The sequence below is a fragment of the Alternaria metachromatica genome, assembly GCF_023757995.1.
Source record: "Alternaria metachromatica strain BMP 0045 chromosome Unknown scaffold_13, whole genome shotgun sequence".
NCBI lineage: Eukaryota > Fungi > Ascomycota > Dothideomycetes > Pleosporales > Pleosporaceae > Alternaria > Alternaria metachromatica.
The window spans coordinates 533,818-557,900 of NW_026055504.1; the positions used below are offsets into that span (position 1 = coordinate 533,818).

At 52.4% G+C, this 24,083-nt stretch overlaps 8 protein-coding genes across 8 annotated transcripts; 4 read left to right on the forward strand and 4 right to left on the reverse strand.

Moving 5' to 3' along the window:
• Positions 1–292: 292 nt before the first annotated feature.
• Positions 293–685, forward strand: J4E83_006200 (uncharacterized protein; the record flags this gene model as incomplete). The annotated part of the gene is made up of 1 exon (XM_049333115.1): positions 293–685. The coding sequence occupies one exon, from the start codon at positions 293–295 to the stop codon at positions 683–685; it is 393 nt and encodes a 130-aa protein (XP_049187805.1).
• Positions 686–1,094: 409 nt separating this feature from the next.
• On the forward strand, positions 1,095–2,335 carry J4E83_006201 (uncharacterized protein; the record flags this gene model as incomplete). Its single annotated transcript, XM_049333116.1, has 3 exons — positions 1,095–1,235; positions 1,349–1,507; positions 1,565–2,335. The coding sequence occupies 3 exons, from the start codon at positions 1,095–1,097 to the stop codon at positions 2,333–2,335; spliced, it is 1,071 nt and encodes a 356-aa protein (XP_049187806.1).
• A 174-nt stretch (positions 2,336–2,509) lies between these two features.
• Positions 2,510–4,261, reverse strand: J4E83_006202 (uncharacterized protein; the record flags this gene model as incomplete). Its single annotated transcript, XM_049333117.1, has 1 exon — positions 2,510–4,261. One exon carries the CDS (start codon positions 4,259–4,261, stop codon positions 2,510–2,512), a length of 1,752 nt encoding a protein of 583 aa, XP_049187807.1.
• Positions 4,262–4,720: 459 nt separating this feature from the next.
• On the forward strand, positions 4,721–8,915 carry J4E83_006203 (uncharacterized protein; the record flags this gene model as incomplete). Its single annotated transcript, XM_049333118.1, has 3 exons — positions 4,721–6,336; positions 6,951–7,374; positions 8,139–8,915. 3 exons carry the CDS (start codon positions 4,721–4,723, stop codon positions 8,913–8,915), a joined length of 2,817 nt encoding a protein of 938 aa, XP_049187808.1.
• Positions 8,916–12,730: 3,815 nt separating this feature from the next.
• J4E83_006204 (uncharacterized protein) lies at positions 12,731–13,772 on the reverse strand (the record flags this gene model as incomplete). Its single annotated transcript, XM_049333119.1, has 2 exons — positions 12,731–13,127; positions 13,180–13,772. 2 exons carry the CDS (start codon positions 13,770–13,772, stop codon positions 12,731–12,733), a joined length of 990 nt encoding a protein of 329 aa, XP_049187809.1.
• Positions 13,773–14,511: 739 nt separating this feature from the next.
• J4E83_006205 (uncharacterized protein) lies at positions 14,512–15,971 on the reverse strand (the record flags this gene model as incomplete). The annotated part of the gene is made up of 2 exons (XM_049333120.1): positions 14,512–15,597; positions 15,654–15,971. 2 exons carry the CDS (start codon positions 15,969–15,971, stop codon positions 14,512–14,514), a joined length of 1,404 nt encoding a protein of 467 aa, XP_049187810.1.
• Positions 15,972–16,917: 946 nt separating this feature from the next.
• J4E83_006206 (uncharacterized protein) lies at positions 16,918–19,537 on the forward strand (the record flags this gene model as incomplete). Its single annotated transcript, XM_049333121.1, has 3 exons — positions 16,918–16,957; positions 17,013–19,073; positions 19,128–19,537. The coding sequence occupies 3 exons, from the start codon at positions 16,918–16,920 to the stop codon at positions 19,535–19,537; spliced, it is 2,511 nt and encodes an 836-aa protein (XP_049187811.1).
• A 2,073-nt stretch (positions 19,538–21,610) lies between these two features.
• On the reverse strand, positions 21,611–23,359 carry J4E83_006207 (uncharacterized protein; the record flags this gene model as incomplete). The annotated part of the gene is made up of 1 exon (XM_049333122.1): positions 21,611–23,359. One exon carries the CDS (start codon positions 23,357–23,359, stop codon positions 21,611–21,613), a length of 1,749 nt encoding a protein of 582 aa, XP_049187812.1.
• Positions 23,360–24,083: the final 724 nt, after the last annotated feature.

Below are 24,083 nucleotides of genomic sequence, written 5' to 3' on the forward strand. Positions count from 1 at the left end.
GGTGCATGCCTCCAAGCTCGGCACCCGTCGGCCCATTCACATGAAGGGCAGGAACTATGCCCAGGTGAGCGCCTGCTGTCCCCTACAACACTATAGCAGTCGCGTACCACAGCCTGTGCCTCAGAACGTCGCCTTGGTCTCCTCGACCGAACATACGGCATAACGTAAGAAAATATCCTAAGTAGCCACATCCAGCGAACCGGTTCGTGCCAGCTGAAATCTACTCTACCTACCCGAATACACTGGCCATTCGCGTCAGACGATACACTCGTACCACCGCCTCCACGCCATCATGCCGGAGTCGCAAAGTCCCACAAACGCCGCCGACCGGCCCCGCCTTACCGAAGCTCAAAAGAAAGAGAACCACATCCGTTCCGAGCAGAAGCGACGCGAAGCGATTAGAGAAGGCTTCGACCGACTTGCCTCAATAGTACCCGGCTTGGAGGGACAAGGCCGCAGCGAGGCAGTTGTGCTCGGGGGTGCCATCAAGCTCATGCGCGAGAAGATTGTGGAGCGACAGCAGATCATCGCCGACGCCAAGGCGAAGGGGATCGACACAACGGGATGGGAGTTGGACAAGGACACGATGGAGGCGTGCGCTAGGCAGATGGAGCGAACGCTGGCCGAGGAGCGACAGGCGGAGAAAGAAGAGAACAGTAATGGTGTTGAGGTGAAGAAGGAGTAAGAACGCACGCCTTCAACACGGTATACACGGAATGAGAATGGGCTGGGATACTGGAACATGCGTACAAGGCGTACACGCGTCACATTGCTAGCAAGCAGCAAGACACCCTTTGACTTTCCGCATGAGTCGCGTGGGGGGGTTTGAGAAAGAGGGATCATAACCCCTTCCGGTCAGAAGTAAAGTGCATTTCTTCGCTATCCTCAAATCAAAGTGATGATTAGTCCACCTAAGACGTGCGACAAACTAAGATCAGAGCGCATCCATGTAGTAGACATTCACCCGTGCACACACCACGCGCTTATCGATAAGACCCAAAATTATCTTTCACATGAAAGAAGCCCCACCAACCACCAAACTAACATCTTGCATATCAGTCTAACCTGATCCAACCCCAGTTCAGCATTTCATCATGACATTCAGTTTCGGCTTTTCAGGCGACGACATAGAAGAAGACCCCAATGACGTGCAAGAGCAAGGGCAACAGCAAACAACGATAGATAGCAATGTGCCACCACCTATTGCGGCCAAAACACATGATCTCGATGAACTGGTAGGTATGCGCTTTTGGACTTTGTATAGACATGGGACAATCTCTCAATCCCTTAGCCTTCTTTCTCATCGAGATAAAGACATTCTTACGAGCGATACTAACAAGGGTCCTAGCTAGCCAGCCTCCCAGACAAACTCTCCTACTCAACCATCAACATAACCAGCCCCAAAGGCTTCACAACTCGTCTGCCCCGCCGCGAACTCTTCGATGTGCGCCTTCAACTCATGGCCGAAGACGATGGATCATCCCAAACACCTTTGACAGGTCTGGATGTAATGCCGCCCTACCCTATCCCCTCTTTCCATCCACAAACTGACACTCACCAAAAGGACTCCGATCTCCGCCAAAACGTCTACGAAGGCGGCTACAAGACCTGGGAATGCAGTCTCGATCTCGTCCGCTACCTGCTCGACCGTGGACCACGGAAAGATCTCGATGACCTCATGCGCGTCGGTCATGTTATTGAGATGGGTTGCGGGTCTGCGCTGCCTTCGCTTCTCCTGTTCCAATATGCGGTTACGAACCAACTTGGGATCTACTTCACCCTCACAGATTACAACGCCGACGTCCTACGGCTTGTTACTCTACCTAATCTACTTCTAACATGGGTGGGTACGCTAAGTGCTGAGGAGAATGCAGCGCTGTTCCCTGAGGCGGGGAATCCGCTCTTGGAATCGGAAGAGAGTAGCGAGTTATATCTTACTCCTGAGATTCTAGCAGCTTTCAAGAAGGCGATGGGTGAAACTGGGATTACGATGACGTTTATCTCGGGGTCTTGGACGCCGGTTGAGAAGCTTCTGGAGATGGTTCCGTCGTCTCCGGATCTGAATACGTTCATCTTGGGTTCGGAGACTATCTACTCGCCAGCTTCACTCACGGCGTTTACTGATGCGATTGTCGCGCTGATGGGACGGGTGAAGACGGGCAAGACGATTGTGGCGGCGAAGAGAGTGTACTTTGGTGTTGGAGGTAGCGTAGATGGATTTAGGGAAGCCTGTGCGCAGAGAGGGTGTGTGGCCTACGAGATGGAGTTTGAAGGCCTAGGTGATGGAAGCGATGGAGGTGTGAGGAGATGTTTGGTTGAGGTGCAGATGTATTGAAAGTGGTAAAAAGAATGGTTCATTGCGGTCATGAGTTGTGGATGAGATGGGTATCTAGGGATGTACCAAGTAAAGGGACAAAGCCAAAAGAGAAAATCCTTATCATGAACGCCGTCATACAATATCCAAGCCAACGCAAGTTTGTCCGAAGTTCCCAATGTCGAGACGATCTTACTACTTCGCCCTCACGGTGACTGTCGGCCCAGGCAACTCCCTCCTACCCTCGGCTTCATCGCCACCACGCATAAGCCTCTTGTACGTGTCCCCCTCGACCCTCATGTGCTCTCCGCGGCTGACCTGCAGCCTGTCCACACCCTTTCCAATAGCATCAATGTGATACTCTAAAGGTAGATCACTTCTGTAACCCAGCATCTCCGGCGCCGCAACGCCCTCTCGCAAGTTCTCCAACTCGGCCTGGATCTCCTGTAGCTTGAGGAGTGTGCCTGACACGTGATTGACCGCTCTCTTGCGATAGGCACCAATGTTGGCAAGTAAATTGAGGGACTTGGTGTTAGCTTTCACATCGCCGCGGTTACCCCCAAGTTTTGTCCAGAGGCTAGAAAGAAGCTCTTCTTGTCTGCCCGTTATCGTCTGGTCATCGCCTGTTGCAATTTCGTAGATGGTGCCTAGTCGCTCATCAAGGTTATGCAGAACAAGAAGCAGAGCTTGGGCTGTTTCGATAAGACGCGTGATCTCGTCTTTGTTCTTGCTGACGTGTGATACGTACTGGTCAAAGATGCGTTGTTGAAGCGTTGGCGGTGGCGCGATGAACGCACCCGTGACCTGGTTGATAACTCGGCCAACGGCGCCAATGGAAGCCTCTTTCTCCGAGATACCAGACAACACGTTCATGGTCCAGGTGTTTGTCGCAATTACACGGTCCATAGCTGCCCCTATGCGACTGTTGTAACGAGACAGATCGACGGAAGCCTCGTTGGCTGTTTGTACAAAGTACTCGAATTCATTATCCAGGGCCTTCCGGCTCGGAAGACGAGAGTGCTTGACAAGAATACGCAAGTCGCGAATAGCAAGCTCAGAGTTCTTGATCGTGGCGGGCAGAGCAGAAGTATCCTTCGATGCGTCCAGGATATCCTCGAATCGACTTTGAACATTAATGAGTTCCTCGAAGTCGGCCTGAGGTTCTGACGTGTCTAGCGTAGCGCATGCGGGGATGAGGTAGGAAGAGCCTGGTATCGCGCAAACAGGCCCCATTACAGCGTTCGATACTGTGGATCGTAGTATCCCGGATGCTAGCTGGATGCCGAAGACTAGGATGCCAACGCCGAGGGCGACCCCTAAGAACGGCTTGATAAAGTGTCGCATCGCGTAAGAGAAGATGTCGAGGAAGTGGGCGAGGAGTGGTGCGGCGACGTTATCCCAGAAGAGGTTCACGTAGTGCCATGGGCTGACTTCTTCCTGGCTCTGTTGTGGCACTTGCGAGTACCCGCTGGCAGACCCTTTCGTGAAAGAGCTGCCTGGTGTAAGGGGCGAGTCTGATGGACGGTTCTGGGTCGTGTTTCGTAATCGGTTCCGCGGCTGAGATTTGGGACCTGGCGAGCCGCTGTAACCACTTGGCGAGTTACTCATAGAAGGCATGATGAAGCTCGGCTCGGATGCGTCTTGTTTCGGTGTTCTGTCGGGTCCTATCCTTTGCGACTGGCTGGCTTTGGTCCAACTTGTTGGCTTCCTCACGGGTCGAGCCTGCGATTGCGCCGTAGGTGTTGACTTGCTGAGGTGATTGCGCTTAGATCTAGGTGTCACGGTCGTCCGTGGTTCTTGTACAGTTTCTTTGTCAGAGTCCTCTAGTTCCAATTCGCTGGCTTCGTCGCTGGCCGAGTGAATGGAGCCCTCGTCACCGGATGCGTAGTCAGCGTCGCCCCAGCTACTTCCCAAGCTGTGTTCGAGTCGCCGTGAACGTGCGCTCATATTCCAAGTTGATGGTATCTAGGATCTGTGACGTAGGGCTGACGGATGAGTGGGTCAAGGTAAGAATGCAATACAGAGCAGGGGGTAGTTATAGATTTAGGCAGTGGTGTGTCTAGTGATGACCCAAACTGTCTCACTGACTGCCTTTGTGTCGTTGTAGGAGGCTGGGTAGAACAGGTTGCCACTTCCTACGTGTGACGTGGGGCCTGCCAATCAGGCTTCTGGCGCATACTGTGTCTTAGTGCGTCGCAGAGACATCAAGCACTTTTGTTGTTAGTGGAGTTCCAGAGCGATGACCCTAGCACTGTACCTGTAGTACCTGACTGCATTCGGGGGGTAAGTGGTGTTGGCGTACAGACGCGTCGACGTCATGTTCGAGCTCGCGTGCGCCAAGACGACTAGTCCAGAAAGTGCATCCTGAACAGCACGCGAAGTTGGTGCAGGAGTCAAGACTTTCCGATGTCACTACGCCAGCTTTCCCTTGCGCTACGGACTGCAAGACGGGTGCAATTAGAACCAAAGAGGTGGCGCCAACATGGACGTCTCTTCGCGCGCAGTTGCTCTTGTTCTGCGCCCCACCAGTTGCAGCACACGGTGACCGTCTCGTCTGAAGCACCCGCCAGTGCGCGATTGAACCCTACAGCCGGCACCCCGCCTACACCTCCTCTCGACCATCGAGCCCTCGCGCAAACACACAATCTCTTCATCACATCTCCATATAGCCCCGGCTCGCCGCTCATCCTTCCCAACGGTGCCTATGTCTTCCAGAAGTTGCAGTCGTTCCTGCGTGCGCAATATCCACAGTTCGGCTTCCAAGAGGTCATCACGCCCATAATATACAAGAAGTCGCTATGGGAGAAGTCCGGGCACTGGGACAATTATGCCGAGGACATGTTCAGTGTGCAGGGAAGAGGGACAACGGCGCAAATACCTGAAGCAGAAGGCGGAGAGGACGGCGAGTTCGGTCTGAAGCCTATGAACTGCCCCGGCCACTGTTTGCTGTTCAGGGACGAGATCAAGAGTTACAGAGATCTCCCAGTCAGGCTCGCCGACTTCAGCGCTCTGCACCGGAACGAGATCTCAGGCGCTTTGACAGGTCTGACCAGAGTCAGGCGGTTCCACCAGGACGATGCGCACATTTTCTGTCGGCCAGACCAAATTCTGGCAGAGATTGAGCAGACGCTCAAGTTCGTGGGCATGGTGTACAACACGTTTGGACTGGGACCCTACAAGCTGCTTCTCTCTACTCGGCCCAAGGACAGCTTCATCGGCACCATCGAGGAGTGGGATCGTGCAGAAGAGCAGTTGACTACCGCGTTGAACAACATCGGAAGTGAATGGGCAATCAACGAGGGAGATGGAGCGTTCTATGGCCCAAAGATTGACATCATTTTGAAAGACTCGAATGGCAAGGAGCATCAGACGGCAACCATACAGCTCGACTTCCAGCTGCCGCAGCGCTTCGATCTGCAATACCAAGCGTCACCGGACGAATTGGAGGCAGGACCGCAGTCGTCTATGGATGCAGGACTGGATCCGGCTCTTCGCCGCCCAGTCATTGTACATCGCGCCATCTACGGTTCCATCGAGCGTTTCATGGCTCTATTGATTGAACACTACGCTGGCAAATACCCATTCTGGCTTTCGCCTCGACCGGCCATTGTCTTGTCGCTGAACTCAGACCCCAAAGTTCTTGAACACGTCTCGCGCATTCAATCTGTTCTTTCCGGTCTCACGCCTTCTGACGCACCCGCAACTTCGTTATCGTCGCCCAAGCCCTTACCGTTATCGACTATACACCTACCCATTGACGTCGATACGAGTGACCGCTCGCTTGGAAAGAAGATTGCTGAAGCCAGGACAAAGAAGTACAACCACATCATCGTCGTTGGCGGTAAGGAGGTGGAGAGCGGTAGCATGAATCTTCAGATCGTGAACCAACCAAACGAGGAGTCCACTGTAGACGCGCTACAGGTTTCGTTAGGCAAGACACTCACTGAGAAAGAGCGATCGAAGGCCACCGTGAACGTCGACCTGGATGGCGCCAGGAAATACTTCGAGAAACTGGCCAACTCGTTCTTGTAATACAACGCCGATTCAGATTCAAACCTTGCCTATGTTCAATTTGTGTGACAACGTGGTTGCCCAGTGTTCAGTCTCGCTGTTTGCTCTGCCCGTTTTAACGATCCGTCATTACGTGCGGCTGATAACGACATTTCGCAAGTTTCTTCGAGAAAGGTTCGTGGTATGCTCAAAGAGAAGGTAGTATGGAGGATACAGGCTCTGCCACTGCTACTACACCCCGAAGGCTTGTCGAACGAATTGCGACATCTAAGTAGCAAGGTCTATCCGCAGTTGTCAAGGGTGTCTCATGTCCTCAGAGTCGAATTACCGATTGGTGTTCTCACTCTCACTCTCACTTTCACTTTCACTCTCACTTCCCGAGCACCGCCAAGACAACTAGTTCTTGCACGGGTACCTCAAAATTCTACTCCATTGCTCACCGCGTCACCAATCCTTCAGCGACGTTTCTTGTTCACGACCCTATCTCACGCGATGGCGACCGAAGTGCCGTTCACCGCCGACGCCGTACGCAGTATAGAGCTAATTCCTTGTGCACATGCGCCCACCAAACCACCAGCGTGAGTCCGAAACAATTCCAGCCATGCGTTCTTGCTAACAGTCTCAGTCACGTCTACGACAAGATCATTACCGTCGCGGTCGGACCGGACAATGCCAAGAAGAAGTTCAAGATCTATCGCGGGCTCCTGTGTCACTTCTCCAGCTACTTCGATCGCATGCTCAACGGTTCTTTCCGGGAAGGTGGCTCAACGTACCTTCGACTAAAGGATACCGACGCCGACACCTTCGACGTGTTCTTCTATTGGCTCAATTCTGGTGTTGTAGGTCTGGCGGACAGCGGAGGCCTTCTGGACTGGGGGAAGGTAATGAAGGCCTACGTGTTCTCCGACTTTCATCAGGCGCCTATCTTCAAGAATGCTGTCTTGGAATCTCTATACACTCGTTGGCTGTCAGAGAATGTGGTCGCTGTCGATGTTACAGAATTCTTGTACACCAACACATCTGAAGGGGACAGTATGAGGAAGCTCATTGTCGATATAATGGCGGCGTCGGGCAACTTCAGGGAATGTAAAAGACATCATCTCTTCGATTGCCACAAGGAGTTCCTCATAGATATTATTGTGGGTTGTCGAGCTCGAGGCCTAGTCCCGGGTGACGGGTCAAGGATCGATGCAGACACTTGGTTCGTCGACATGCGAACGAGCTTTTGCGAACGATATCATGTACACAGAGAAAGGGATGCCACATAAGGAGATCTCGATTCGTAAGTCTAGTTCTCAGATGTGGCAGCTCAGTGGCAGTCGCTAATCCGAGACGCAAGTGCACTTAGGAGACAGTGTGGCAAGCTTGCCATTTTACCTTCCAAGCTATGTGGGAGACCTTTGGTCAACAATGCAGGTGGATCCGTTGAGTCTGCCAATATTGTTGCAGTTGTATTCACTTTCATGCTCGGGCTACGTTCTTAGTACATAAATAAAGTACATCTGAGACTATATGATCCATTTCGACCGTACGCATGTCGCCCTTTCGTTGTTGCGCTCCACGATCCTGCTACGGGGTAATCAGATGCTGGTGACAAATCAAAATACAGCATATATACTAATTGTTGTGCTTAAACCCTCATCTAATGACTGACAGGTTCTACAGCTACTCGTAGAGAAGAGGTGCATGCATGCTGCTCAGGTTGGCTAGGTTAGCACAAACGTATCTTCACCTTCACCTTCACTTCGGCTTCTCGGCTAGTGGAGTTTGCTGCCTACCAAGAGATACACAAACGACTTTTACATTTTGTGAGAACTTTATCAACAACATCTACACCTCTTTCAAAGAAAGCAACTCCAACACTATTACGATGAGCCACCCATTAGCATGGTGCGCACACCCGTGGACCGCGCCTACCATCACCAACAGGCACGACACAGTCACGATCAATGTCGGCTCCGGCAAGAATATCCAGCAGTATGACCTACATGTCGAAGCACTCAGGGCGCGCTCGCGACACTTCCACGAGGCCCTTTCAGCCTCCTCAAACGAGGAGCGCACAGCGATCCACCTCGCGTGCTCTACGCCACTGCGATTCGACGTCTTCGCCAACTGGCTCTACAACGGCAGCCTAGACTCCAGCAATGACACCAGTTCGAGATACCTCTTCTTATGCGAACTCCACGTATCTGCCGACACCTTCGATATCCCGCTCCTGCGCAACAAGATTGTGGATGTGTTCTTCAACAAGCTTTTGCGCGACGCCCAGCCACTGCCATACGACATCATGAAGTACATCGAGGAGCATCTGAGGGACTCTGCTTTGAGGACCATGATGCAAGACATTATGCTGAACTGCGGTGAGACGGAGGACATGGCCGAGTGGAAGGTCAACCTTGCGAAGGGCTTCAGGATGGAAGGTGGTAGAAACAAAGACGTCGCTGAGACAATTGGCAGGAATTCAGATGGGAGAGAGTACTTGGTCGCGTTGAGGGGCAAGGTATGCGAGAAATATCACGAGCATGTGGAGAGAGATGAGATGGTCGTGGAACGTGAGGAGGTGTGGTTCTTCGATCCACCTCTAATCTAAGCGGGGAGCGCTTTCATGTAGTATGAGACGTCCGACATATAGACGATAACGAGGTCAGAACGGAAAGAGTGGGATGTCGTAGTGGAATTTGATACATTCAGTTGTCATACTGTCCATGCGAACAAGGCGATCTAGCTGAACTCAGTGAAACTCGGTCGTTGATATTATGACTTCTGACACAGCATAAGATGAGCTTCTGTCGAACTATGTACCATGATATGAAGAACTGTACTCGCAATGCATGTGCGGAGGTTGGGCATACCTGGGCACCTGGGCGGCTCTTTCCAATGTTTGCGCTAGCCTGACGCTAGTCTTCGTCCGGTAAGACCCTGATTTATCTGGCTGACGTCATGAGCTCGCACAATGGAATCCGACTACGGTCTCATCTCAAACCGACCTGCTCCAGAGATGACCCATGACCGTTCCCATGGCGCTTCCTAGCCTCTTCCGCTGACGATCGGGGTATATCCGCACAACCGCAGCCATGCAACGCCGCGCAGCGCTTGGTCACACCAAACAGAGTGCGGCGTACGACCTTCATTGTCGCCCAAAGCATTCTTTTTGTTCGGCACTCGCTGATCGAGGATGGCGTCGTATTAGTTACGCGATAAGGTGCCAGACAGCGGTATAGGATGAAGGCAAGCGCAGCCAATCGTGTGTAAGTCGGTATGTAACAAGACCGAAGAAGAGCGGCGATGAGTCCATGAAGTACACCGCAAATGGATCCTTCCAGTCCTTTTGTAGCTCGAGACTGCTAAGACACATGTTGCAAAATACAACTTCTTGACAGCATCGCCGCCTTCAACGGAGATTGAAGCGTACCTTATCTAGCACGCGGCTGATAGGCACAGGCTTCTCGTTCACAAAGGAAACCTCGGAATCGGTTCGTTCGTCTACGAGAGAAGCTCGAGATGCCGGTGGTGATACCTCCGGATCAGCCGAACGCATCGTCAGCCACTGGGTGACAAGCATACCGAGACAGACTGAACTATGCATTAGCGTGTGTTGACCACAAGGGGCGGATCGTGAACTTACTATCAGCGAGGCACATGAGCAGACAAGCGTGGCTCATCTTCGCAAAATTCCAGGCAAGGAACAGGCTATTGTTGCACAAGGTGACAAACAACATGAAGCCCGAGCCAACAACATTTCGAACCAGCATGACTCGCAAGTTGTTCCGAGAAGATACGGCCCGCCGTGTTCCTTTCATCCAAAGTCGGATTCTCTGCATTGAAGAGTCGCTTGATGTACCAGCAGTGTCGCTTGCGAGACTGAATATCCTAGGTGCCGCTGAACCCAGTGCTGGTCGAAGCTGCCATACGAAGATTCCCGTGAGAACAGTGTTCATCAGGATGTCCAGCACGATGATCGCGATCGTAGCCGGCCGCTCGATGCCTATCCTGCATTCGCCTGTCTGGTGGTTCAAGATAGCCATTGGGTTGACAAACTGCCATCCCATGATCGCGAGGAAACCACCCGTGACGAAGATCCCTCCGAAGACATACAGCATATCCCTTGTGCGATCCACAAAGGGAGCCCGTACGATATGAACGCGCTCTAGCAAGAAGAGATATCTGTATGTGGTTTAGTATCCGGGCTTTGGGTGAGCGTCACGCAAGAGTAAACACTTACAGTGCTATCTTATCCGCGCTATACATGGCGATGCAGACTCGTATCGCAGCATGACATTGCGCATCCGTTTGCAGACCCAGTCCAGCTATCTGTATGGCTGTGGCAAATAGAAAGGCCGAGCAGATGAAGCCTTGCGCGAACACGAGTACATCCGACACCCGAGTTTTGGACTTTTGGCCAGCCATGCGGCCTGCTCGATATCCTACCAAACTGTTAGTAAACGTTCTGAGCGACCTCTGGATACGAAACGGTCAACATGAAATTCGAATACACTTACCCTGGGCCAACGCGAGAACAAATGCAAACAGGATGCATATGATAATCACTGCCACGCGATGTGGTGGCAGCTCGTCCAGGTTGACATGTTTGTGGCTTTCGTCCCGAGTAACAAGGAAAAGCGGAGACATTGGCTGCGCAGCCACACCAGCGATGGAGATTTGCGCAAAAGCAAACAATATCGCAAAGGTAGAAGATCGCATCAACGCTGCCAAGGTGTCCGTTGAGACATGGGGAGTGGTCTCACGACATATAGGTTCACGAAGCGAGCTCTGATCAAGTGTTCAAACTAATTTGCGTATTACGCCGTGGCAAGACTTCTCACGCAACGTCAATCAATCATAACACGGTATATCCTCGATCTATCGGATCGTAGGGCAATGTGTCAAGGGCTAGCGCATCAGTGGACGAGTCACCGCTAAAGCTTACTTCAACGGTTCCGACGAGGGGAAGCTGGAGACAACTCCGTAGCGCCGAGCAGCGACCCCGTAGCGAGCCTTCCATGCGCTATGGTGCGGAGACGTTGCGCTACAGCCCTACTACTAGACACCGTTGGGCTCTAGAAGTCTTGACCCGCTGGAGAGTTTTGACCGCTGCTTCAGGAGATGCAGAAGTCGCTTCAGCCACATGTTTGCGCCTCCAAAACGACCACCGTGAAGGCTCTGGTTTCCAAATACCATGGTGGCATCTGAACGAGGCTATGCGCGTAAGCTTACGGCGACGAGGTCCGGAGGTTCCAAGAGGCTTGGATCTCGGGTTGGGAAAAGGACCGGATGCCGCACGCCCCGGGCTTATCATCCAGGGCTGATACAGAGAGAACCTTGGAATCTTGCAAACCTTCGGGACGCGCCCTTATCTCTGGACCCTCATAATGTCCACCAGCCATGTCATCCCGTAGTGGTAGCCTTCGTCATCGTTGGTTTCCGCTAAGTTTCTTCACATGTTATGGCTGTCGTTCCGACTCCACCTTGGCTATGTCACGATGCAGAACAGACATCGTGTAGTGTATGTTCTCCTAGGTCGCTCCACTCGTTTTGCTTCCCAATAGTCTAACTAATCAAGTGTTTGCGAGCTGCAATAGGGTTTCGGCCTTCTTTTTGGGCGTGCTCGGACGAAGAAGACCGGGATATCTGGAAGCCGTCAGAGGTGAGTGAAGGGTCTACCATGTACCCCTCAAGTATCTTCTGTAAATTAAATCAACCGCCCAAGCCCTTTTCATGGCCCTGGGCAAAGACATGTAATCTTGCCAATGGTGCTAATAAGGAACGACAAGCCCAGCCTCCCCTATCGGCCGTACCCTTCACTGCGCTGGGAATTTACCTGCGTAATACCTATATTCAGTTAATGTTGTCCCACGAATGAGAAGTCTGAGAAACATCTGTAGCAATCACTATGTATCCTTCGACCGTGGCCGCCGCCTTTGTTACTTATTGGACAAAGACAAATGGGTGGTGATCATCTGTGACTGAAAGTCGTCTCCATGGCTGGCACGCGATGTACTGAGCAAGGTAGTATGGTCGGTAGACGAGAGCAGAACGCAGATACAGCGGAGCTAAAAGCAGCAAGTGTCACGTAGCATACCGTTATGTGTTAGCATGGAGCGCAGGTGAATATGCGTACAAGGGTTAGTGTTTGTTTGGTCTATGTAGAGTACCTTGCTGTACATGGTCGCGCTTCGCTTGGAACGTAACTGCAAGTGCATACCCGTGGGCTGCCTCTCCACTACCCTAACAGAACTTCTCCATCGTCCATGAGCTCAAATCAGACTCCGAGCCTTCCCTACCGATAGCCATTGGCTCGATCGATGTCCGAATCCGTCAGTCGTCCTTACAAGAATCGTGTATGTTGGGCAATGCTGAGATTTCATTGTACCAACAGGCGAATGGAAAGACGCTCGCTCACTCGGTCTACCAGCCAGAAGAAGTATTGGCATCGGCAGCTGCGGTAGTGTCGTCAGCCCAGTTGCCGCTCGACTCAACCGGAGTATCACCCCAACCGCCAGCCGCAGCGGTCGAGCCACCGGCATCGCCCCAGTCACCGCCGGCAGCCTCAGCAGGAGGCTCAGGGCAACGCTTCTCGCCATGACCGAAGTTGTTGCAGTTGCGGCACTTCACGCGGGACCAGTCACGAGGCTTGGGGCACTCGCGAGAAGCATGACCCTCCTCGTCGCAGTTACGGCACTTCATGACACGAGGCTTGTCGCACTCGCGCGACATATGACCCTCATCTCCGCAGTTGTGGCATGCGCGACCAGGACCACCAGCCATGGGCTTACGAGGCTGAGTGCACTCCGTCTTGCGATGTCTGTTAAATATTAGCTTGACACTCCAAAATGATCGACAATAGTTCGACTTACCCAGTCTCGCCGCAGTTGAAGCAGGCTTGACCACCAGAGCCCTGAGGACAATCGCGCTTCTGGTGACCCTTCATACCACAGCCGAAGCAGGCACGGTCGCCGCCACCGCCACCTCCACCAGAGGGGCAGTCACGCTTCTGATGGCCGGTCTGACCACAGCCAAAGCAGGCCCGATCGCCGCCTCCGCCGCCGTTGTTGTTGTTGTAGCTGGTAGTGTTTGCAGTAGAGAAACCGCCCGCAGAGCCCCAGCCGTCATTGGCAGTAGTCGTAGCGCCGCCGAAGGTGTCACCACCAGAGCCGAACTCGTTGTTGGCGTCAGCAAACTCGTTGGTGCCGCTGAACTCGTTGCCACCACCGAAGCTTGTAGCGTCACCGCCGAAAGTACCAGCTGGGTTCTTGGCCTTCTCTAACTCTTCGCGCTCTTTGGCTTCGGCCTCCCGGTGCTTCTTGGAGTTCTTGTGTCCGTTCCAATCCTTTGTGAGGATCTCGCGGTCGCAGAGCTCGCAAACGGAGATACGAGCAACATGCTCCTTGGCCTTGGGGTATGGGTTGGATACCATGGTCGAATACAGGTTAGCCGGACCACGAGCCATAATGAGGACTGTGGAGGATGTGAGAGAGGTGAACTAGACACAGTTCGTTAGCTTTTTGCACTCCAGAGACGGCAGCAGTGCAGTGAAGCGCGACAGACGTCGGTCGAGCGCCTAAAGAATCCAGGCTGGAAGCAGCTTGGAGCTCGCGGTCTGCGCGCGACGCGTTCAAAACTGAGTGTGCGCACTTGCAAATTTGCGGAGCAGGCTGACTGGGCCTGGAGACCGACGTGTGAATACGCCAGAGGTGAGAGGAACTTACCTTGTATAAGCAGAGTATGCGTCGCAGGCGGTCGACAATGAGGTCGCTGTCTCTTGATCGTACAATTGGTCCCGCACGTCGTCGCTGGTGAGGTGGGGTCGCAGAGTGGAGGTGAGAGCGTGGGAAATTTTATATAGGCAGGCGCGAGGCAGTGGACCCTGCACCAACGACAACAAACAGACGAAGCGAGACCGGGTAGGAGCCGAGTGATACAATGGAAGACGATGGAAACAGTGAGAGAATCGCGATGATGACGCTAGCATGCATGACGGGTACCTGCGCAAGAAATGACAGGGCGCCGGGAAATCTCGCGGTGAGAGATCATCGTGAAGTCCAGTAGACGTAGAAAGTGATAGGATGGTGAGTATGGAAAGGAGACTGTTAGCGCTCAAAGACAGTCCTTGCATCATAGAATGATGAGTGTTGACCTGGCTATGCATAACAGAGAAAGACAAAAGATAGCTGTACTGGACATTGAGCTCAAGCACCTGCAGGCATCCCGTCTTCGACTTCCACCTCCTCTTCCGCTCTTTGACTCTCACTCTTTTCCGGCTCTTTCCAGCCTGTACCGGCCTGTACAAGCACCACAATGATGGAGAGTCCTACGGCACAAAGGAACAATGCCTTGAGTGCATCCGCGTATGCCCCGACCGCGACGACCCTGTCTTTGCCTTCCAGCTTACCTACAAGTGCTGGACTGCCTAGTAGTCTCCGAGTGAGCTCGCCGCGATTCTTCAACCCAGCCTGCGCAAAACCTTCATCCAAAGATTTGTGCAGTACGCGAACGAAGTAGCCACCGCCAATAGCCGAACCGAAAGAGCCTGAAAAGCCGCGAAACGTAGCAAGGAGAGAGATGACGATCGGGTGCACCTCCGGGAGTGTAAGATGGAGCAGATGGACAAGTGCGTAGTTCGTTGCCGCGCCAGTAACAAGTCCGTTGAGGAACACCATAGCAACATATAACCCCCACGGACTTGTTGGTGTAGAAATGAGAGCCAGGACAGCCATAGTGATTGGAAACAGTGCCATCGCAACGACGGTATGAAGGTAGAAGCTGCCCGTGCGTTTGATATGGAAGACGCCAGCAAGAAGACCACCGGTTGCAAAGCCAGCGTTAGTGGGAATGAGAATTGATCCAGCGACAGCCGGAGCCCAACCCCGAACGGCAAGCGCATATACGGGCGTGTAGAAGAGGATACTCCAACGGGCCATCATGAAGCCAGTCGTGCCAAGGCAGGTCAACAGGGTTCCACGAGATCGTAGAACGGAGACTGGAATAACGGGATCGCCAGCGACGTAGGCCTCGTTTAGAACGAATACTGGAAGGGCAAGAGCCGATAGAATGATCGGCGTTGGAAGAACCTCTGGACCAGATAAGCCAAGAAGGAAGAGTACAATGGTGGTGGTCAAGAGCAGAGCCCCGGAGTAGTCGATGCGGGCTAGCTTTTCGCGGATCGAGAGATTCTCATACTTGATGTTCTTTGAAGTATGGCTTGCTGGAATTGAAAAGAGGAGACCTAAACCGGCCACGAAGCTTATTGGTGCCTGTATGCCGAATAAAGGTTTCTGTGATTGTGTTAGTCGAGCTCACTAGATCTCGTCATCTGATAGTGTCCGCTTACCCATCCAATTCTAGGCTCAAGCGCGCCCGCTATGACCGCTCCAAGTGAGACACCGACTGTCATTGCAGTGTTTGCAAGACCCATATACAAGCCTCTTCGTTTAGGGCTGGTCATCTGGATCGCCATGATGCTAGCAACGATGAAAATGCCACCGCCACCAGCTCCAGTTACAACGCGGCCGATAATAAAGTGTTCGAAAGACACAGATGTGGACGTGATGGCCGATCCAATGGCTATCAACATGGTGGAGAAGAACATGCATAACCGTGGACTAAACACTTGACATAACCGTCCCATCAAAGGTGCGAGAGAAGACATGGCGATGAGATACGATGAGGTAAACCAGCTAGCAGTTTCGAAGGCATCTAGATCTGCAGCGATAGATGATTGGGTCGTTGTAAGGATAGAGATGTTCGTAGCTGTCGTGAAAATTAGGTCAAGTTTGTTTCGCATAGTTTGTGGAATTTGGATAGAACATGACTTCTGTTAATTTGCCACCATTCCCATGCATAGATGGAATTGTACATGATCGAAGACGGGATTCTGTTGTGACGAAGCGCGGAGATTTTGGAAGACATACCTTGCAAAAATATCAAGAGACCGACGGAGCCAACTATAAGTGCGCCTCTCGACGTTGAAATGGCTTGTTCATCATCTTTGCCCTCCCTATTCGATAAGGGCGGCGATATCGAAGGCTGGAGCAGGGGCTCGCGTTCTGCCGAGGTATTCAGAACTGTCATGACATACGACTTCCAGTACAATGTCAAAAGATAAGAAGAGTGCTATCCAGCGATAATGAATGAGAGAGACTTCGCGTAGAAACGCGTCTGGACATAGAAATCATGACGATGCGTGCAAGGATGTTAGTGCTTCCGCCGATGACAAATGCAGAAAGAGGTCGATTGCCCTTGCCCGAGGGCTTTCGTCCGCAAATACAGCGGAACAAGCGACGACGGTATGAAGCAAGCGCGCTGAATATCAGTTGCAAGTAGGCATCTGAAAGTCGTTTACGAATCGAAGCGGAAAGCCCGAGGCGACGTTGCAGCGCGTGAACCTGTGACATGAGTGACGTCAACGCTCATTGGCTGCGGGAGCCACGCATCGGGGGCGCAACTGCACCCCGGCCGTGATAGTGGAAAGCTGGCCTCTCCAAACAACCTCACCACGACTGCCTACACGTAGTCGCGCCTCTGCTTCCGCCCTCCCGAGATGACGCCATGAGTTTCTTTCTTCGCATCACTTTGAATTTCGACATATACCCACAATGAGGCCACAGCTACCGCGGCGTGTGCCGCTTCTCTTCGGTACGCACCTGCGCAGGCAACGTAGGAAGCTTCTGACTGACTTGTAGACTCGCAGTCCTTCTCTCACTATTCTTATGCGTTTCTTCGGACCAAAGCAAGGAGGCCTGGAAGTCAAGATGGGGGAACACAGAAGGAGGCGCGAATCCACATCAGGGCGTACTGGCCTTCAATGAGGCCACGACGCTTCTACACACGATCAGACCGGCTGCCGCACCATGGTGGAACTTTGATAAGAAGTCTGGCATCCTGGGTACCAGCGCGTACTACGCGAAAGAGGTCTTCTTCCTTCTCTTCATGAATGGCCCCCCACAGCAGGAGCTGTTGACGACAAACCCACAACCGAAGCAGCTGGGGCATTCTCTGTCACAAGCTGTCACCCTGCTGGAAGAGGCAGCGGCTCAAAAGAATCCCGACGCCATATTCACCCTCGCCGAGATGAACTTCTACGGCAATTACACGCATCCGCGCAACTACTCCGAAGCCTTTCGGCGATACCACGAGCTCGCGATTTTGAACGGCAATGCATCGGCACAGCACATGGTTGGATTCATGTACGCGACCGGCATTGGTGGAGCAGTCAAGCAAGATCAGGCAAAGGCTATGCTATACTATACACTCGGCGCCGAAGGCGGAGACGTGCGGTCAGAGATGGCTGTTGCGTACAGGCACTCGGCAGGCATCTCTACTCCGCGTAACTGCGAAGAGGCTGTGCATTTCTACAAGGCGGCAGCGGAGAAGGCTATTGCATACATGCGGTCTGGGCCACCTGGCGGCCACTCTATGCCGCGGGAGTCATACAACATCGCTGACGACCAGGGTGGCGTGTATGGCGAAGGCGCAAGTACAAGCAGCTCTGGGCCCAATGCCAAAGTCGCCAGCGCTCAGTCTGATGCCTTTTCTTCCCTCGACGACGTTTTCGAATATATGGATCTCCAGGCCCGGAAGGGCGATGCTAGGGCCACATTCAATCTTGCCAAGCTGAACTACGATGGCGCACGAACTTTGAAGCGCGACCTTCCAGCGGCCAAGAAGCGCTTCATGGAGCTTGCGCGCATGTACTGGCCGCAGAACGGAAAGCCCAATGCGAACGTGTCGCCTACCGTCGAGAAGCTGGCCGCGAAGGCCGCCGGCTACCTTGGTCGCATGTTTCTGCGCGGTGAAGGCATGCCGCAAAGCTTCGAGATTGCGAGGTTATGGTTCCGACGTGGCTTGGACTTGGGCGATGCGCTGTCGCAATACTCTATGGGTATCATGTACCTGAAAGGTCTCGGTGTACCTCAAGATGCTGTAAAGGCTGCTGAGCTATTCGGCGCGGCTGCCGACCAGGATTTGGCAGTCGCACAAGTTCGGCTAGGTGCGCTCTTCTTAGATCAGGGGGACATCGCCGTCGCCGCCAAATACTTTGAACTTGCCGCTAGGCACGGACACCTCGAGGCGTTCTACTACTTAGCTGAGATGACGCACAACGGTATCGCCCGATCCAAGTCCTGTCCTTTGGCGGCCACCTATTACAAGATCGTAGCAGAGAAAGCCGAACTCGTCTCTACGTCTTTCCCCGAAGCTAATGAGGCGTATGCGAATGGTGACCTAGAGACCGCACTCGTAAGCTACATGATGGCAGCTGAGCAAGGCTTCGAGGTCGCACAGGCCAACGTGGCCTACCTCCTTGATCAAGTCAAGCCTCGTTTTACATTCAACTCGCTTGTGCCCTTTATGAAGCAAAAGGCCTCGCTAGCTAGCGACGCATTCCTGGCTTTGGTATACTGGACGCGCTCTGCCGAACAGAAGAACGTCGATGCTATGGTCAAGATGGGAGATTATTACCTGATGGGTCTCGGAACACAACCTGATTCTGAAAAAGCTGCAGCTTGTTATCAAGCCGCAGCTGAGACCATGAGAAGCGCACAAGCCATGTGGAATCTGGGTTGGATGCATGAGAATGGCATCGGCATTGATCAAGACTTCCACCTCGCAAAGAGACACTATGATCTAGCTCTGGAGACGAATCCACGTGAGGCCTATTTACCTGTCGTTTTGGCACTGTACAAGCTTAGGTTCCGGAGTTGGTGGAACACTTTTACAAACGGCAACATCAAGTCTATTCAAGAAGATCCCGGTAAGTCATCATCCTTTGCATTTTTTTGACGTCTGAATGCTAATATGGCTATAGTCGTCAAGAAACAATGGACACTCTCGGAGTGGCTGAACGCCTTTCTCGAAGCCGAACTCGCTGGCTGGGACGACTACGAAGCTGACGATTACGACGACACGCATACCGCCGGCGACGACTTTTACGGAGACGGCTATCATGGCGACGAGATTGATTCGGACATTCTGGAATCACTCATCATCTTGGCCCTGAGCGGGGCTTTGGCCTTCCTGCTTTACTACAGGACACAAAGGCAAAGAAGACAGGAGGAGGAAAGAAGACGGCAACAAGAACAGCAGCAACAGTTGAATCAAGGCGTGCCTGTTCAACAACAGCAAGCGCAAGGACAACCGCCACAGGATAGGGGAATGTTCCCAAATCCAGGCGATCCTGAATTCATGAACTGGGTAGCAGGTGGCGTAGGACACTGATGCATTGTTAGAAGGTGGTGTTCAGGAAGTCGATGAGCAATGACGAGCCAGAACCAAATGAAACAACGAGAGTTCTTCCGCATACGCATCCCGTATCACTTAACTGCATAATGCTATCCCGACCTAAAACTTTGGAACGTACTCGCCTTTCATAAATTCGGAATGCTTTTCATTCGACACGATTCTTTTGGACGAACCATTGCTTGGGCTTTGCAAGCAACTTTGGGTGTCCACGTTCGGGTGTTGGTAAGTTGGAAACGTTGGTTCGCCAGGGTTCGTTCGAAGTGGTCGTCTCCACACCTAACCACAATTTGTACAGGTATGAGATGAGTTATGGAGGCTGTGAATGGCTCGTCTTAAATGACCCATCGTAGTGTCACGGTTTATCTTTGTATAAATCACCCACATCACGATACAAATCAGAGGGAAAAATCACATTTTATTTGAGTGAATCATCGAACGCATTGCTCCGCAGCGTGGCCAGTAGAGTCAACGAAGTTTCTCACATCTGATCACCCCCTAACAAACCGGAGCTCCAGGTGTTATAAAGTCCTCCTGGGCTCACTCGCCACACCAACTCCCACCGCAGGTCGCTCAGTAACATTATCAAGATGCCAGGAATTCACATTTCAAGCGGTCTGGAAGCAGACTTTGCTCGTAGAATCACCGAGGTCGATATCGGATCCAGCCTCAGAAACGTCTTTCGACGCAAGCAGAAGCAGAGATTACCATGCCCGAATACTCTCGAAGAACTTCGCAAACTCGTCGACACGGACGACTCTAAACCGGTGTGCCGCTGTGATCAGTGTGATCCACGACTTTATGGATCCTACTGCAATTGCATCCTACGTCTTCACCATCACCCAAAACTCAAGTTCAAGGGTGCCGCAAATGAATTTGGATATCAATGCCACGAGCCCTTAACGATGGCTTCGCCTTTCCGGAGCGAAGCGATGACATTGACGAGAACGGCAGTACGGTACTTCGACCGACCCATCGACACACTCAATACCACACAACTCGCCGCCTTGAAAAACATTCAAACCTGGATACAACACTACATGTCGCTGATTTTCCCCAACACACCAGCTGGGTCACCTGCCAGTCTCGACGAAGTCTTTCCCATACCCTCGATCCGCGACCTGTGGACGCAGATCAACGTCCTCTTCTTCGGCTCTGACATGTTCTACCGCAAATCCAAATTCCGTTGGCTCACTGAGTTTCACATTCAGTATCCAGACGTGATGGGCGCAGCGTGGCGCGACTATTACTACAATATCACGATAGAGCCGACTCTAGACAGTTTCGACATGCTTGGCACCCTGTTACACGAAATCTGTCATTCATTCTTCCAACAATACTCCTGTCAAAGATGCCGTAGTCGTGCAGGAAACCTATGCTCAGACGGCCATGGACGCGCATGGCAAATTCTCTCTTCCGCTATGGAACGCAAGTTCACGGAATTTACTGGGCTGCCGATTGACCTCGGTCGGTTTGAGGCCATACAACACCATTGGAAAAAGAGGGCTAAGTTGTCTACTTTACACGACTTTGGGGATTGGGAGTTGGGGAGGCAGACCTTGATGCGGAGTTATGAATGTGATCTCAAGGCGGCGGTTGCGTCGCATGTCGGACGAGGTGCGAAGGTTGAAGACTTTCCGTTGAAGGTATATGGTGAGTATTGGTGGGTCGATACGGTGCAGGCGACAGACTTCATGAGAGAGGCCGGGCTGGGACGCGACATGGACATTCAGGCACAGGGTAAGCTCCTGGGAGGAGAGAACTCGGCCTGATAAGATGAGGATATATAACAAGATGCAATTGACGAAGAGGAGCTAGACGAAGAGAATTTCAAGAAGCGTAGAGTTATGGCTAGTTATACTGCACAGGAAGCAATACGCTCATGGATGTGTGTGACGTTGGTACAAAGGAGCACAGTCCTATACCACCTCATATGAAGGCCATTCCCGCATTGTTCCTGGTCAAATAAATTGCAACAGACTAATATCGACGCGTCGCACGTTCTCGCAAAACTCGTTCATGTATACAACCCCCACGAAGCCGGAGTGCCATTTATAGCTCCTGTTCATCCTGGGTCTTCTTGCTCTTGGTTGACACCAAGCCTCCGAAATCGCTCCAAGAAAGCCCATTTTTTCCAAGTGCTGCGTCATACGCGAGTTGTCGATGCGTTACTCGTTGCTTCTTGTGGGGGCTGAGTACTAGCGGCTCCTTCCTGGAGGGAATATTGGAGGCCCCGGTCTTTCGCTTGGGAGCTGAAGATGAAACGATTACTGTAGGATCTGGACTCTGGACAGCCACTTGATCATGAAGACTGATATGCGGAGAAGTCTCTGATGTGGATGGAAGCGTTGATGGCTGGATGGTGTCTATTGCGGTCGGGGTTTTCGGAGCAGCTTGATATGATGTAGGTAATGCAACGGCTTCCTCCATGACCAATTTGGTCACAGGCGGGCTTGCAGTCCCATCGCCAGCCATTTGCGTGTTCATCGGGCTCTCTTCTCTACCTCGTTTCTGCCGGCCTTCGTAGTCCACTCTGGCTTTGTACAGCTCCATCATAACCGCGTCGTGAGAGAAAGGTCCACCTGAACAGAGACTGCCAAACAGATTCCTCATGCTGAGGTCAGATGTCCAGCGGGTCTCGTCAACGGTGCATGGAACGATATCCTTAGGGCTGAAAGCTCTGACAAGGCCACAAAGCTCGGAGTAAGAAGAATGGCGGCTGTATGGGAACCTAATGGTCCTGTTGAGTGGCGGTCCGCTTTTCGAATCTTCTAAAACATTCGATGATAGCACAGAGATGAGGGTCTTTAGGGACAGATCGTGCTGGGTCTCTTCAAACTGCTTTTGTAGCTGCATACCAAGGTCGAGCTTGCCGTCTCCCAAGAGAGTCTGCTGGAGTAAGGTTATGACCTTTTCAAGCAACTGTTCATCATTTATGGATGCAGTACAGAGCTCCATCAACTTCTTGACGTCGCCCATACCGCCAGACTCCAGCTCTTCTTTTTGGTCCAAGTCACCCTTTCCACCTCCTGCACCCAACTCGGCAATATCTTCACCGTTGGCGCGTGTGACGATCGGGATAATGTGTACGATCTTCGCGTTCGTATCGCGGTCTAGGACGGAACAGCCCATGCCGCGCTCGCAGCTGTGGATGCGGACGTCCTCCTGAGAAGTCAAACAGCCCGGTTGTATGTGATTTCCATACCTGAAACCGCATAAAGCAGGAGCCTCACGGATCTCAAGTCCAGATTCTTGGAGTGCTTTATTGCTTGCTGGGACGTCGAGTCCCGCTTCTCGCAGTTGTCGCTTGTCCAATGCGGACAAGGAGCCATATATGCGTGCTCGATAGTCGTCGAGATGGATTCGAGAACCCAAAAATGCAGACAACGCGATCCAGACGTTCTCATAGCCAAAGGTCCAAGAATGGAAGTAGAATATAGTGTCGTCGGAGTAGTCACTCACTTTGCTGAGCAGCTCTTGTATACCTTGCGCTTTGCTCGGAAACTGACGATAGGGCTTTTTCTTCGTGGCAAAGGTCGTGTCCAGATACATGCAGTCTAATTTTCGGTTTCCGAGTGTATATGGCAGAAGTACTGGGTTCTGTATCAACGAGTTCACCCACCATTCCTCTGCTCGAATGTCGCCGGTATAAAGTACTGCTTTGCCACTACCCTCAATTAGAAACATGACAGCTCCAACGCAGTGGTTAGCATCGATAAGAGTGACCCTGATGCTGTTGCCCGGCGCTAATTCGATTACGGTTGGTGTGTCCAGAGGAAGCGCCTTGGCCAACTTGCGCATGCTTCTATCGTACGTGACATTGCGACTTTCGAGAATGCCTTTGGCGAAGTTGACGCGATAATGGTATTTTTCTAGTCGCAGGAGTATCTACAAGACACATTAGCTTTTGCATGACAAACATTCTACATAGGTTTGCCGCTTACCTCCTTAGTCGCAGCTGAACAGTACACGAATGGGGCCCGCAACGACTCCAGACCAGTTAAATGATCAGAATGCACGTGACTCAAGAAACATGCAAGAGGCGCCTTATGTTCAGGTTGTTGTCGGAAGTAGTCTATTCTGATCTGAGGAAACTCTGCAGTGACGCGTTAGTCAGGGTACTGACAGCCGGGCACGGCGGGGCGACATTTACCGGCTACAATGCCTCTGAATGTTGACATGGAGATGCAATCCAATTAGTGTTGATCGTGACATTTCCAGAGATGCTTTGAGATCTGTGAACTGGCCGGGGACGATTACGAGGGCGTCGGGCGCGATGATCGTGAAGGCAGCCTGAACGTGAACCACGTGCAGGTGGTGGGGAGGCGCGTCGAGGTTAGCGCGATTGCGACGCGGGCAGTCGCGTTCGCCCCCAGCTGCCACACAATGACGCTTACTCCTGCAAAATCACTTTACTTTTTCGCTCACTACATCCAACAGTTGAGCCACGGAGGCGCTGAATATCGCTGCATATTGCTGCGCGCTGGCGCGTATCTTTTAAGAGCTCTCTATCACACGCCGGCCA